The sequence below is a fragment of the Ixodes scapularis genome, unplaced genomic scaffold (genome assembly GCF_016920785.2).
Source record: "Ixodes scapularis isolate PalLabHiFi unplaced genomic scaffold, ASM1692078v2 PGA_scaffold2__306_contigs__length_199485367, whole genome shotgun sequence".
Taxonomy (NCBI): Eukaryota; Metazoa; Arthropoda; class Arachnida; order Ixodida; family Ixodidae; genus Ixodes; species Ixodes scapularis.
Window position 1 is genome coordinate 140,335,934 of NW_024609857.1, and position 15,433 is coordinate 140,351,366.

Genomic DNA, 15,433 nt, shown 5'->3' on the forward strand with positions numbered 1-15,433 from the left:
TCCTTTAGCGGCAAGGGCTAACCTTGGGTGGCGACAGACCCCTTGTCCAGATCCACACTTGGTTATAGTTTCTGGGTAGCGCCAAGAGAGTAATGCTTCCAGCAAAGCCATATTTGTTATGGGGTGTTACCTATTCCCTCGTTGGGCTCCGTGGTGGGCGGCGCGCCACAGATTCCGAAAACCCTTTGTTTTTTTATGGCGCCCCTCTCTTCTCAACCCCGAGCAGAGCGACCCCCCAAAAGGGTTCGCCCCGCTCCCCCTACTTTCGAAAAAGCTAATGAACCAGAAAAATATCCTCGATTTCTTGTAGTTCACTCTACAAGTGACACTGTGCATTTGTCAAAAGTTTCTCCCTTTGTCATTGCAAAGCATTTAGAACAAGTGGTTGGAAAATGCTATAAGGCAAAGAAGCTTGCTGGAGACCTCCTTGTTGAGGTAGAAAACAAGCCACACAGCACAGCACTCTTGAAGATGACCAGCCTGGGAGACTATTCGGTTACTGTCACCCCCCACCGTACCCTGAATACTGTTCGCGGTGTCACCTCAGAAGATGACCTTCTCGAATGCAGTGAAGACGAGATCCTCGGCGAATCACCTTTAAACGTGACGGACAAGAAAAACCAACCCGCCATCTGATACTCACATTTGAGCTCCATGCTCTTCCATCCACCGTGAAGGCAGGGTACTTGAACTGTAGAGTCCGCCCTTTCATACCAAATCCTCAGCGGTGTTTCCGCTGCTAACGTTTCGGGCATGGTTCCCGAAACTGCCGCGGCCGAGAAACTTGTGGAAAGTGCGGTGGTACTGACCATGTAGCAGACATCTGCAAAAATGAAGTCAAATGTGTGAACTGTAGCGGAGCTCACCCTGCTTTTTCTCGCTCCTGTCCAAAATGGAAAGAGAAAAAAGATGTCCTCTTTTAAAATAAAACATAACCTTAGCTACCAGGCAGCCAAAGGACAGCTTGCCTTTCAGGCAAGAGGTTCTTATGCCCAGGCCCCCACTGTCTACGGCACAGGGGACCCCCACTGTCTACGGCATCTGTGGAGACACAGACTTCTTCGGAAGACCTGTCCTCTCCACAGGGGTCCCCTTCCGAACCTCTGAAGGTGAGGCACACTCAGTCACCTGCATGTTCTAGGGGTGCTGTACCCTCCAAGGAGGGTACCACTCCCTCCAAGGTACCAGAGGTGCCATCAGCGGCCCTAGCTGGCCCTTCTGGCAGGGGTCGAGGGCTCTCTCCTCGTGCTTCCTGCAGCCACCTGAAGCCCAGGCGGACAGAACAACCTCCTCCTTCGCCCAAAGGCCCAACGCTCTCGCCGGATGAAAAAATGGACGAGAGCCTACCGCTCTCTGAAGACGACCAGTCTCTCCCTGAAACAGAGTCTCTTCCTCTGGTCTCCTCTGAGGTTGTAGGACGACCAAAGGACACTTCTAAGAAAAAAAGAATCCCACGTGTTGAGGCACCAAAAGCCCCGTAAATTTATGTTCTAGCTTTCTCTGGTATATATATATATATATATATATATTGATCTGACTTCCTTTTAAAATATCAATGTCCGTTTTTCTTCAGTGGAACTGTAGAGGCCTCCTTCCTAACTATGACGATGTGAGCCAGCTACTAGACGATCATGGCCCCATTGCATTTTGCTTGCAGAAAACACATCTAAAAGCGAGCCACACTAATATATTAAAGTACTTCCAGGTGTTCCGCAAGGACCGGTTACAAGCCGTTCATTCATCTGGAGGCGTTGCAGTTGTGGTGCAAAGCTCAACCCCATGTAGCGAAGTGACTCTGCAGACTTCGCTGGAGGCTGTGGCAGCCCGCATTTTGTTAGATCGTTTAATTACAGTTTGTTCCTTATATATACCCCCAGTTATCAGCTAAAGATTGAAGAGCTTGAAGACCTTGTTAGTCAGCTCCCACCACCTTTTCTGCTTTTGGGAGATTTTAATGCACACAATCCTTTGTGGGGGAGTTGCAGACGAGATCCCAGAGGGGCTCTCATTGAACGCTTTCTTCTTTCCTCGGGATTGTGCCTAGTTAACACAAATGAAGCCACATATTTTGGTTCAACAACTCACACTTTCACTTCCATTGACCTATCTATTTGTCACCCATCAGTATTCCCATTGTTTTCATGGAAGGTCATCCCGAATCCTCACGAAAGTGACCACTTTCCCATTATTTTAGAATTTAACCATCTTCCCATGACAGTCCCTACGCGCTCTCCTCGATGGAAATTTGAAAACGCCGACTGGTCAACTTTCAAAGAATCATCTCTTTTGGCATGCACATCACTTGACGATCTCGATATCGATAGAGCCACTGAACATATCACTCACCACATTTTACAGGCTGCCATTCTTTCCATCCCCATGACGTCCTCGCATCTACCCAGGAGACCTAAGCCCTGGTGGAACGAAGATCGCCGTTTGGCCAAAAAAGAACAAAATCGAGCTTGGGGTACTTTTTAGGCGATACCCTACAGCACACAATCTTATTGAATTTAAAAGAAAAAGGGCCCAGGCGAGGCGGATTCGAAGACAAGCAAAGAAAAAAAGTTTTAGAGGGTACGCTTCCTCAATTAACAGCACTATACCTGCGAAGGAAGTCTGGGATCGCGTACATAAAATTGACGGCTCTTACCGAGCATTCACTGTCCCACTCCTGAGTCGAAATGGAGCGTGTCCTGCAGGTCTTGAGGAACAGGCCAACATCCTTGGCGAGCATTTCAAGTATGTCTCCAGTTCCCAACATTATACTCAGACGTTTCAGCGACACAAGATAAATGCAGAAAAAAAGCTGTTAACACATCAGGTGGCACGCACGAACCCTATAATACTCTATTTACATTATATGAACTTCAAATGGCACTTCTTTGTCCCAAACAAACTGCCCCTGGACCAGATGGTATTCATTATAAAATGCTTGAACATCTTCATCCATCCACTATAGAGCTAATTTTGTACCTTTTTAATAGAGTTTGGCTCGAGGGCCGCTTTCCATCCTCTTGGAAGATTGCTATCGTTATACCAGTGCTGAAGCCCGGAAAAGATCCCTCTTGTGCATCTAGCTTCAGACCAATAGCTCTAACTAGCTGTCTTTCCAAGGCACTAGAAAGGATGATTAACAAGAGACTGATGTTTTTCTTAGAACGAAACAACTGCCTTGATAAGTTCCAGTGTGGCTTTCGTCCAGCACGGTCCACTGTCGGTCATCCCGTCCGCTTTGAGACCTTCGTACGTGAGGCGTTTGTCAACAGGCAACAGTGTCTCTCCATCTTCTTTGATTTGGAGAAGGCATACGACACGGTCTGGCGTTACGGCACACTGCAGGATTTGTTCGATCTTGGTTTCCGTGGCCGAATGTTGAGTGCTATACAGAGTTACCTGCAGCAGCGTACTTTCCGCGTGAGGCTGGGAAAAACTCTCTCTAATGAATTTTTACAGGAAAATGGAGTCCTTCAAGGGGGTGTGCTGAGTGTCACTATTTTTATCGTCAAACTTAACTCCATTGGCCGTGCAATTCCTCCTTCGGTACAGTATTCTTTATATGTTGATGATCTCCAGATCTCCGTTTCATCCTGTAATTCCACAATTTGTGAACTTCGCGTCCAACTTGCGGTCAATAATTTGGTCAGATGGGCCGATACAAATGGTTTTAAATTTTCTCCCGAAAAAACAGCTTGCGTCAGCTTTTCTCGTCGACGTGGTGCTCTTCAGGAACCGTCTTTGAACATGTATGGTTCTCCCACTGTTGTAAAAAATTAACACAAGTTTGTGGGCCTTGTGTTTGATTCCAAGTTGACTTTCGTTTCACACATTAAGTGCTTAAAACTCAAGTGTCTTAAATCTCTGAACATCCTTAAGGTCTTGTCACATGTATCATGGGGCTCCGACCGACTGTGTCTGTTGCATATATATCGCTCAGTCATTCGCTCTCAGCTTGATTATGGTTGTCTGAGTTCTAAAGATGTTAGATCCTATTCATCATCAGGGACTGCGATTGGCTACAGGAGCATTTCACACCTCCCTAGTGCTTAGCCTTTACGCGGGAGCAAATGAACTGTCCCTTGAGTATAGGAGGTTTTCCCTGGGTTTTATGTACTCTGTCAGGGTGCGCTCTGTCGCGGAGCACCCCGTTCGAAATAATATGGAGACTATCAAGTTCCAACGTACATTTGAAAACAAACCTTCCATAGTCCCCCCTCTCTATGAGGAATAATACTGCAGCACAATCTGTTGGGATTGATGCAAAGCCTCAGCTAGTCCAGTACCCACCAGATATAGCTCCATGGAACAACTGCCAGATACATTGCGACCTTACACTGACCAAGTATAACAAAAAGAATGTTCCACAGGAAGTCATAAAGCAGGACTTCTTTGAGCCTCAGACCAAATATCACGAGTATGCCAGTTTTTATACAGACGGGACAAAAAAAGACTCGGTAGTAGGTTGTGCTATGGTGGGACCATCGGTAAATCAGGTGAAGAGAATAAATCCAAAAGCCTCTATACTAACAGCAGAGCTTTATGGTTTGCTACTGGCTGTTGATTTTACATAATCAAAAAATGACTTTCTCACGCTGTAATCTACACCGACCCTTAAAGCTCTCTGAAGGCTGTCGCATCAATTAACCGTGTAAAAAACCCACTGGTTTCTGAGTTAAAGCACAAGGTTATCCTGGCTGCTAAGAAAAATCTTGACATAGTCTTATACTGGGTTCCTAGCCATGTTGGCATTTTTGGAAATGAAGCAGCTGATTGTGCAGCTAGCTCTGCTAATGATCGAGAAATTGACACACACCAAATACCCTACAAAGATTACCACAACTCTCTGAAACGTTGCATCAAAGCAAAGTGGCAGCTGCAGTGGAACAGCGAAACCAGCAACAAACTAAACGCAATCAAACCTTTTCTAGGCGAGTGGAAGAGTGCCCGACATCGGGAGCGCTTTTATGAAGTCATACTCTGTAGGTTACGAATCGATCATACTCGTCTCACACATGGACACCTCTTGAGCGGGGAGGATGCTTCTGAATGTGTGCACTGTAACCTACCTCTAAGTATTATGCACATACTCATTGAATGCCCTAAGTATGACCAATGCCGTATAACGGTATAAACACTTCTCACTGCTTTATAAAGAACACATTTCACAACACCTCGCCCTACTACTAGGTGACGAACCGCTCATTCCATACAGTTGTGTTTTTAATTTCCTCACAGATATCGGCCTTCTACACCGACTGTGATTTTACTTTCTATCCTAAATTGATTGTCATATTGTTTACACTTATACACATTCATGTTCGGGGTTTTATCATATATTTCGCTACTATAGCTCTTTCCTCCTCTTAAACCCGAATTGCAATAGTTTAAACTTGGCGCAATGTAGCCTTAGTTGCTGATGCGCCATAAACCCCCAATCAATCAATCAATCAATCAATCAATCAATCAATCAATCAATCAATCAATCAATCAATCAATTTATGTAGCGGTACCGAGGCCTCGTCAGACCTTCTGGTCTTTTGCCTTGGTACTGCATACAAAATGTATTGTCTAAACTGACTGAAAAAAAAAAATAATTAAAAAAATCCTGCATGAGCCGAAATCGAAACCGAAACTTCGGCTCCGTCTAGCAAAGTTCGCTTCGGGCCGTCAAAAACATGGCTATCACGTGGTACTAGCGTTGCGTGGTACGAGATGTCATGGGATCCTCTATGCAACGACGGGCGAGATTTGGGCGGGCCGTCTGGCCAACGTTGGGGCGGAAGTGTGTGGCAGAGGCTGTGTGCCAAATCTTACCTGTATGGATCGCGGGGTTACTCCAGCGGGTCGTGTCACGTGACAACACAGATTGAAGAACGCTGGACGCAGGTAAGGATTATAACGCCAAGGTACAAAACCCCTACCTTGGAGTAAGATCGAGTAAATTTTGGAACACGGCCATAGAGTTATCATAACGTACGATACGAGTTAAACTGGCGCTAGCGACTCCCGGGAGGAAAATTGAAGCAGACGTGCATTTTGCCCCTTTGCCGCAAAATAACATGGATAACATTTGTTACTTGAGTCATACCGAATAGTGTGTACCTTTATTAACATTGTAAAAGTGCAATTGCCTTAGTTAGCACATTTTTGTTCATCAATGAACGATGGTGTTTAACTTCTTTTTATCTCAGGCCCAAACCTAGCAAAATAACATTTGAAAGGAATAATAGAGTGTGTTCAAGGCTCGCCAGTGTTCCGGTGGCCCTTATATGTTGATAATATGCCAGTCTTGCCACTATATGCAAATGACCCCGTCTTGCATCTTTACGAGCGTTTAAAAATATTTGAAACGTAAGGAGTAAGGGACGTGGGCTATGAAAGGTGTCCCTTTTTTATTATTTTATTTACCGGGCAGCCTTTATCGGGCACTTCTTATGAAAGATTTCGAGCGTGCGGGTGATGTTCTGGACGTAGAACACGCATATCCGTACAGAGCAGAAAGAATAAAGCAGTACTTTTTGAAAATCGGACTATATCGCGTGGCCTTTAATTTATTTTGACCGTACATACACAGGGAGTTACCGATTCAGTGTTACTGCGTAGTTCTTCCCGCCGTTCTTAGTTTTCAAGATGTCCTTCGTTCGTTTGAGAAGTAGGCGTTTATTAAAACAGTGATGTCATCCAGCGCCTTGTGCTGGTTTGCTACACTGTGTAATGAACGGAATATAAAAAAATAGGAGGGAGTAGAGGAAGGTAAGAAAAAAATTGATATAAAGGAAGTATAAGAGAATATGAAAAATGATACAAGGGAAAAATTAAAAATGAGATGTGAGTGTTTCAATGGCAAGCGTCATTTACCACTTCAGTTTACTTTAGAACACTACAGCCTATGCTGTAACTATAGTTGGTGACAGGCCAAGAACGAAACTTGGAAGCTCCTCCCACCTATTTCCACTTTAGTAGTGCGAAGGCTGGAGAGGGGGCGACCTCCTCTCCACCGTTCGCTCCGCTGAAGTGGCAAGGGGTGGGACGAGCTTCCGCTTCGTTCTTCACCTGTCACCGACTATAGTATTCTTCAGAAACTTCAGGAGAGCTTCTGTGGCCTTATAACCGTCAGAAGATGTCATCCAGGGAACAAACACAATGTCGATACTTATTTGTTCTTCCTCTTTGAAGTTGAGGTGTTTCTTTATTAACTCCCTTTCATGGCTGTACTCCTCGCATTCGCAGACCACCTGTTGGATGTTATAGACGCCGCCGCACGATGCACATACGGGAGACTGAGCTTTTCCGATTTTATGAAGGTAGCTATTGGTGTACGCAACTTTATGCCGCAAGCGGTGTAGCACGGTCTGCGTTGGTCTTGGTAAACCTCGTGGAGTTCGAAACTGTAGCTTAGGATCAATATTGTAAAGATACCTGTAGTGGTATTGAGGGTTTTCCCAAAGAGGCGATGTTATTTCGCAGCCGATGTTTCTGATCATGCTATTTGCATCTGGTCTCGAGAATGGAATAGAGACAATAATAATGCTTTCGTGGGCATCTCTAGCAGCTCTGTCGGCAAGAACATTTCCGGTTATACCGGAGTGGGCAGGAACCCACTGTAATATAAAGTGGTGTCCCTGGCATGAAGCTTGGCGAGCTGCTTCCAAAATATCTTGTGCAAGTTGTAGATATGGGCTACATTTTTTCATCGAGGAGGGGGTGTAGAGAGCGGGCTTCCAGTCAACAAATATTGCCCAGAATTGAGAATTTTCAGTTCCCACTTGTGTCACTGCTGCTTGAATTGCCGTTCGTTTGTTCGTTCGTTCGTTCGTTTGGCACGTATATCCCCCATGCTGAAACGCGTCGACGTCGTGTTCGCGCTAACAGTGTCCGACAGTGCACATAAATACATGTACAATGCCGTTTTAGCACCGCTTTAAATGCAATTAATTTGAAAGGAAAACGTCGTAACTGACCAATTATTTCGTCTGCAGGACTGAGAAATGCTCCAAGCTACCCTAGTACGTGGGAATTATTTGGGATATTTGCTCTTATAATCGAGCGCAAGGAGAAAATGCACTCACGTTTTCCCATACAAATTTCCATTCTCAGGAACTCCCCCAGCCTTGCATTGCGTAGCTCATAGGCTTTAAATTTATCCCTGTGCCTTATTTTTAAAGTTCTTGTTCCTTATTTTTATTTTTGTATCTTTCTAATATTCATGTTATCTTACCACCTGCGATGCTTCGAAATGAAATATACAACGAAGCAGTGTGCGTGTATTTTAAGAAATTTACTTAGCAGGTATATTTTAGCACATTTTATCAGAGGAAGATGAGAGGCTAGCTTTTCAGAAAATGAGCATTAAGTGACTGTGCGGGTATGTGTGAATATATTAGGAACCATTAAAAAAAGAAGAAATCTACCCTCGTTTTACGAAGTGAACTCGTGTTTCGCGTGAGCCTACTGGCTCTTATATCTGCCTTTTTTATTGTGCGTACAAATTAAAAAAAAATAGCCCTTTGCTATCAATGTGAGAAACAGATGTCCCACAAATACCAAATGCGGTTCTTGTGTGTATGAAATGCCACCGACAACGGCCGAACCGCCGGCCTTGCAGCGTGCTCGCGAGTCGCGGGCGGTCGCTCGGCAAGCCGACCGATTAAGATGTCGGCAGCAGCGCCGCTGCATGATCCGCCGCTACACTCCGCAGCGGCCAATGCTGCCAGCTCCCCTTCTAGCCACCATGTAGTTCGGCTGTCCCTTCACCGCTCGTCCAAACACTCCTGCACGCTTCCAAGTTAAAACAACAAACAAAAGTAAAAAAAAAAAAAAAGGGGGGCTCCGCTTTGCACATTATGGCGGACCCGCTGCGGCTTGGTTTGGACCGCCCTTTACTCCTGGTTTGCTCAGTTCGTTGGAGATATCTTCGTACCGATGCCCGAATCGGGCGCATTTTATCAGCAGCAGACCAGTCGGGAAAGGACGTGAGTTGCACTATATTTTTGATGCAAGTCAATTTATTCTTGCGTAAATAGTATGTAAACTGCGAATCCACGCTGCAAAACTTGAGCCTACACAATGTCCTCTTTGTGTTTTTCGAGGTGAATATTCAACATCCTTTGCTACCAAACATTACAAAACAAAACATATCTTCGGCGACCCGTTCCCGACTGGGCTTGACTTATTGACGAACACGGTTGTGTGTTTCCTCTTGGTTACACCGAAGAATCCCAAGGGCCGCCAACAGGTGGCTTACGTTATATCGCCGGAAGCGAAGTTTCTGGCTGTTCGCTCGCAGGGACTGGGCTTTTAGGATAGTAAGCTGCCCGCTAGCTTGGCCTGGCGGTCAGCGAGGGGCGTCGGTTGGCTTGGAACGCGAGAGCGGCAGAGACCCCGCCGCCGCCGCCATTCTTGTCTTCAAGAGGCTCACGAGGCGGCGGCGTCAGGTAGGCACCGATGAGCCTGTCCTCGGCGCCGAGTCCCAGAGAGACGCCGATGTGGTCTCTGGCCTTCTGGAAGGTGGCGGACAGTTTCTCCTGGATCACGTTGATGCACATGGAGGTGAGGGCCAGGCCGAAGAGCAGGTACACGAAGGTCACCATCATGAACATGGGGTGCTTGGGCACGTAGTCGCCGAAGCCGATGGTGCTCATGGACACGAAGACGAAGTAGAAGGCCTCGAAGAAGCTCCAGCCCTCCCAGAGCGAGAAGCCGAAGGCACCCAGGGTCATGTAGGCGGCCAGAAAGAGCAGGACCAGGGACACCGGGACTCGGGCTCGCTGCTCCTCGTTTATGGGGACCTGGATGGGCCTCGTCTCGCTGCTCGGGACACCGTGGGAGGTCGGGTGTCCTCGCCACGATACCAGCAGCTGGGAGGAGGTTGGAACCAGGGTGTCGAAATGATTATGATTTTCGCTTTGGTTCGCATTCGGGTTCAGTAACTTCGCATGTTTGTCCCGGTTCGGCTCCGGTTCAGGGATGTTTTCGAAATATCGGCTCGGTTTCCGGTTTCAACAAGCGCGAACCGGTTCAAACCGGTCCATATCTCTACCTGAGACTGCGGCCGTCCTTGCGATTCCTGCGGTAAACAAAAAGAACTTCACAGCTCCAAGTGGTTAAAGGGGCCCTGCAATCCTATTTAAGCGTCTACCTTTTTTGCGGTTTCTGCATCTCTTGTGGTTCGGGCAAACCAGCGGGCACGGGGAGAGTAACTAATTATCAATGTGCCATAGTTTAACCGGACGACGCGGAAACCTCCTCCTCCTCCTCCTACGGGTGCGCCCCGTGGTGCCGAACACGCGCGGCTTGTGACGACATCGTGACGTTGTAGGTCCTGGCCAGCTCCTGCGTTACGACTGGTCACAGTCACTAAAACATTTTTTTTAGTCGAAATACAAAATATAAGTGGCGCGAACCGTTTCAGTTATTTATGAAAGCAGTTTTTGTACAGTGTTTTAGATAAAAAAGAAACAAATGCAGTTTATAAAGTACGCAAACGAGAAATGACCCGTCGACATACCCGCCACCAAGCGGTGGAAAAGGCGGCGCACACTAGAAAGCTGTAGTGGGATCAGGCGCCGACGCGACCCACGCATTGCTGTGAAGCGGCGAGCGTATAAAGGTCCCGGGCATACGCGGCGGCGCTGCGGTCGTATGGGCTGGAGGATCCGACCGGTTCCGAGGGTTTCGAAGGCCTTCAGCGAGCAGGTTTTGCCTGCGATTTGGCCGTTTAGCGGTTTGGCAGCGCGAAGTGGCTCCCGTTTTGAACTGATCTTTACCCCGTGTTTGCTGTCGTTTGGGGCCAATGAAATGCCATGCCGAATTAGTGTTTAGCTGCGCAGCAAATGCAATGCGAGCCGCCATGGCCGCCCGCTTCATCCAGCCTATCCATCACATGCTTTAGTGGCGCCCTTTCGAGCCGTTGACACGGAGTGCGGCAACCGTGAGCACTAGCTGAGCTCACTACCCTTACTGATCTTTACCATAGCGCTGGATGGCGCTTAACTGCCCTCCGAGCTAGAGTTCCTGTATATGCTAGGGAGCCTACATAGGAACTCTACTCCGAGCCTGCGCAAGTGAAGCTACCGGAAGTTCGATGCTTGTCCCGGAAGTACGGCGCGCGCTGGGTTTCCTAGTGCATTCAGTCGATATATTGGTCCATGCTTTTTTGTGTCTTTGATTCGGTTTTCATACTCCCGTTCTGGATTAAATTTCGAGAATAAGGCATTTGAACGTGAGACACACGTACACTAGATAAATTAGAATCTCGACATTTTCACATCGAATAGCTTCCCAGGAGACTTCTCGGGTCCGCATGCACTGATATTACGTAACGAGCAGGTCCTCTTGGGATGACAAGAAAAAACCCAGCGCCCTGAACGTTGTTCGAACTAGCACTCGGAATAGTTGAAAAGCCTGTCAAGCGCTCACTTTCGGGACAAGCCGCTTACTTCCGGTGGCTTCAAACCTGTCTGCTCAATGCGCCATCCAGCTCCCTATAGTAGAGATCAGTGACTACCTCTCATCTAGTTCACGGCCACCCAAGCCAGGACCAGGGACGTCATAAAGAAGGTTATTTTTTGCTTGTTTCTTTTTTTAATTTTAATTTGCCTCTAACTTTTAAAGTAAAGCGAAATTCGAGAAAAGAAAAGTTTCACCAAGTTCCTACGTTCAGTGCGCTCAGGTTCGGTGTTACAGACTAGTAAAAAAGTCGTTGCAGGGTTCCTTTAAGCAAATAAAAGTGCGTTCGACTCGGTGTAAAGACATGCTGTCAAGTAACGTTATGTCACGTGATCCCGTGACGTCAAGTGACTGCGTCACATCGATTTAAATTGAGAACGTCACGAGATTTATTAACGTAGTTGACACCGTGACGTAAAATGACATTACAACTTCCCACTGAGAGTCACGTGACGTCGTGGTGTAGACAATTTTCATGGCTCCGAGTCGAGTTTCAGGACAATCAGCATCGTCAAACATTAAGTAACGGCTTGTGTTCAATTAAAGATGATAATAGCCCAACGAACATTATCTTTAACCCATATCTTTAAACCTCGGTTGTAAATAAATTGATGGAACTTATCGTTTATTCCAATGTAATTATTTATGCGTAAACAATGTGCTCTTTACGAACCGGCACGGTTTCCGGTGGTCATACTCCTGGGAATCTAAATGTTTTGAATTTTAAAGGACATTCACCATAATCTACATAAACATTTATGAGTCTCATGCTATCTTTATAGATTAAAAAAAAAGAGTTCTATAAAGCCCCGCATTTTCCTCTTATCCAAAAACTAAAAGCACTCAAATTAGAAAGGTCTGCTATAAAATGTATTGAAAACTTCCTTTCAAACCGAACACATAACGTTTCTATGGACAACATTTGTTCGTCACAGAAACTTGTTGAATCGGAAGTACCGCAGGGAACCGTCCTGGGTCCTTTGTTGTTTTTAGTTTACATAAATGACCTGCCAGGTCTCCTGAATACCACTATTAGATTATACGCGGACGAATGCGTGATTTGTATATATAGAAAAAAAATAGTGTAACCGACTGTACCTGTTTGCAAAATAACTTATCACATATTCAAGCATGGTGTCGAGAATGGCAAATGGAGACCAATGTTGACAAAACTAAATTTCTTAATTTCACTACAAAAAAAAAACATTACTTAGATTGAGTAACCACTTTCTACCATACCAATTAAATCCGTAGCATTCTACAAGTATCTTGGCATCAACTTTAAGCGTAACTTGTCATGGGAGCCTCATATAAACTACATATCTGCGAAAGCAAACAAGTTTTGTATTTCTAAGGCGCCATCTCTATTAGGCCACGCAAGAAACAAAGCTCATCGCATATAATTATCTCATTTGTCCTCAATTAAAGTGTGCATTCATTGTCTGGGACCCCCATCAGTTGCATCTAGAAAAAAAACTGGAAGCTGTACTTAACCGGCTACACGTGTCATTCTCCGCAATTATCAGCCCACAAGTGTTACCGCAATGAAAACTAAATTAAACCTCCCCTTTTTTAAAGCGCGGGAAAAAAGTATCACGCGTTACCCAGCTGCACAATTTTTTAAAAAATTTTCCTTTAAAAAAAGATAAATACTGCCCACCGGCCACCCACCTATTCCCCCGCACCGACCATATACTCATAATGCAACTGACTACACCTAGGACTAACCTACTTAAATTTTCTTCCTTACAATTGGCTATTGCTGATTGGAACAACCTCCCGGAATCTATTATGAGCATCCCAGAATCCAGTAACTTCCTCTCTCGTCACCATCTAGCGTCCTGTTTGCACGTGTCCTCAAACCGACACGATCCCAGTCTTTTTTGTTTGTTGTGCTACTTTTGAGTGTTTAAATTTGCCCCCCCCCCCCCCCTTTTATGTAAAGACCTCTGTGGGAATTTAAGGGCGAAATAAATTAAATGAATAAAAATTAATATCTGAGGCTCAGCTCATGCTCTATGCTTTGAAAACCCCAGCGTATGACTGTGATAAACACTGACCGTATATAATTAGCGCTAAATCACGTGGCCGCTTGTTCTAATTGTGAGTAGAGGAGGGGAAAGCTGTTTATTTTCCTTATTTTGTCCGTGTCTGCCATTGCGCGGAGGGGAAAACTAATTGATGTCTTTGCAAGTTATCAACGTCAAGGATTACTTCTTAGTGGTATTTACTGAAAATACAAAAATTGTTGCACGGCCCATTTTACCGCTGAGGCACCCACACACACACCGTTGAGGCACCCAAACATGTTTTAGTTGTTGCTGAAATGCCTCAGAAAGGTGTCACCAAGAATAAATGTATTGAAAGGACTACATCCCCAGCAATTTAGGACATGACCACTTGCGCTATCTCTTGGCAGATCAGTGCAAACTGCTAAATAACAATAAAATCTTCCGGATAGAAATCAAATAACGGAAAGTTCTTTCATGTACAGTAAAATAAGCTACATTTATTGGTTCAAGAAAATTGTCATTACCCTCTAACTGTTCTTGTAATTTCCTGGAGAAAAACATTTGATTTCCTCCATTTACTCCTATAGAAATCTTCGTTGCTTTTTTAGTTCTATCATACTTATGAAACAACCATCAAGTATTTCACAAAGTTCCCGGAAGGGTATATAGTAGGGACTGCATGCTATCAAATTTCTTATGCATCTAACCTATAACTGAGTTTTCCTAGGTTCCCTGAGAGATAATTATTTAAAACTTCATCTCTTTTTCTGCAAATGCATCTTCCCTGTAGCATGACAAATACTGCAGGAAAGAGCACTTCACATTTGCGAAATTACATTTATGCAAACGACGTTTTCGCAATTTTATTTGTTTTATTTTATTAAATATTCCTGCAATCCCTAGTTGGGATTTTAGCAGGTGGGTACAGTACTGCAAGTAAAGCAGGCTGCAAAATAGAAATAATGCAAACAAGTTTTAGAACAACAACAAAAATATTTACTCGTGATGGAACTAATTTAGATGGCAGGCATATAATGATAACGATGACTGAGTAAGAATGGGGACTTTTAGCAAGCCGTTATTAGGGTCTTTTAGCAAACCGTTACCGTGTTCCGCGTACGCGCTAGCGGAGCCTTTGAAACATGTTTTTAAGCGCGCACCGGAGTGATACCGTGACTGCGGGGCGTGGGCTTAAAAGCATGCTTCAAAGGCTCCAGTAGTGCGGTACACGGTACCGGTTTGCTGAAAGTCCCCATGCTTCAAAGGCTCTGGCAGTGCGGCACGCAAAACGCGGTAGCTGTTTGCTAAAAGTCCTCAATGTTAGTAAGGCTATTCCAGTTCGCGGAAAAAAGGAATGTATTCATAAAGCTGCTATTACATCTATTCAAAGTGTTGTGCTACATTAATCCCCCCTGAACTTTGCGAGATTCGCCCTGGTTGTTGAGATAAGAGGCGCTGAATGCGACTACTTTGAAAAAGTCACGTTCCAGGAAAACAACAAAAAAAACATACCAGTTTTTTGTTTTGCTTTTAAGGGAACCTGCAGCGTTCAGCCTCTCTGGCTTAATAATATTTACACATCTACTCAAAGAGTTTTACTACATGACTGGCCAGGAACATTGCGAGATGCGCCCTGGTTTTCCAGATAATAAGCACTCAATGTAACGACTTCGAAGAAATCACGCTACAAAAGAGAAAACCCTCGAGTATTTTGGGGAAGTGCGCCACCACCAGAAACCTGTAGCGTGGAACCTACATGGCTTAAAAGTATTTAAACATCTACTCCAAGCGTTCTACAACATGATTCTCCTGGAACTCCGCAAGATTCGCCCTGGTTGTTTAGATAAGATGCGCATATGTGTACTTCGAAAGAATCACGTTTCGAAAAAGCAAACCAACGAGTTTTTTTTTTTTTTTTTTTATGAAGTGCATCTTCATCAGGAACTTGCAGGATTCAACGTATGCGGCCTACAACA

At 45.1% G+C, this 15,433-nt stretch overlaps 1 protein-coding gene across 1 annotated transcript in view; it reads right to left on the reverse strand.

Moving 5' to 3' along the window:
- Nucleotides 1-8,853: 8,853 nt before the first annotated feature.
- Nucleotides 8,854-15,433, reverse strand: part of LOC120843867 (potassium channel subfamily K member 18) — a 37,985-nt gene continuing 31,405 nt past the window's right edge. The window contains exon 3 of the mRNA XM_040215323.3: nt 8,854-9,854. Coding sequence (XP_040071257.2) covers nt 9,315-9,854 — 540 coding nt within the window. The 3' untranslated portion in view covers nt 8,854-9,314. The remainder of the gene's footprint in view (nt 9,855-15,433) is intronic.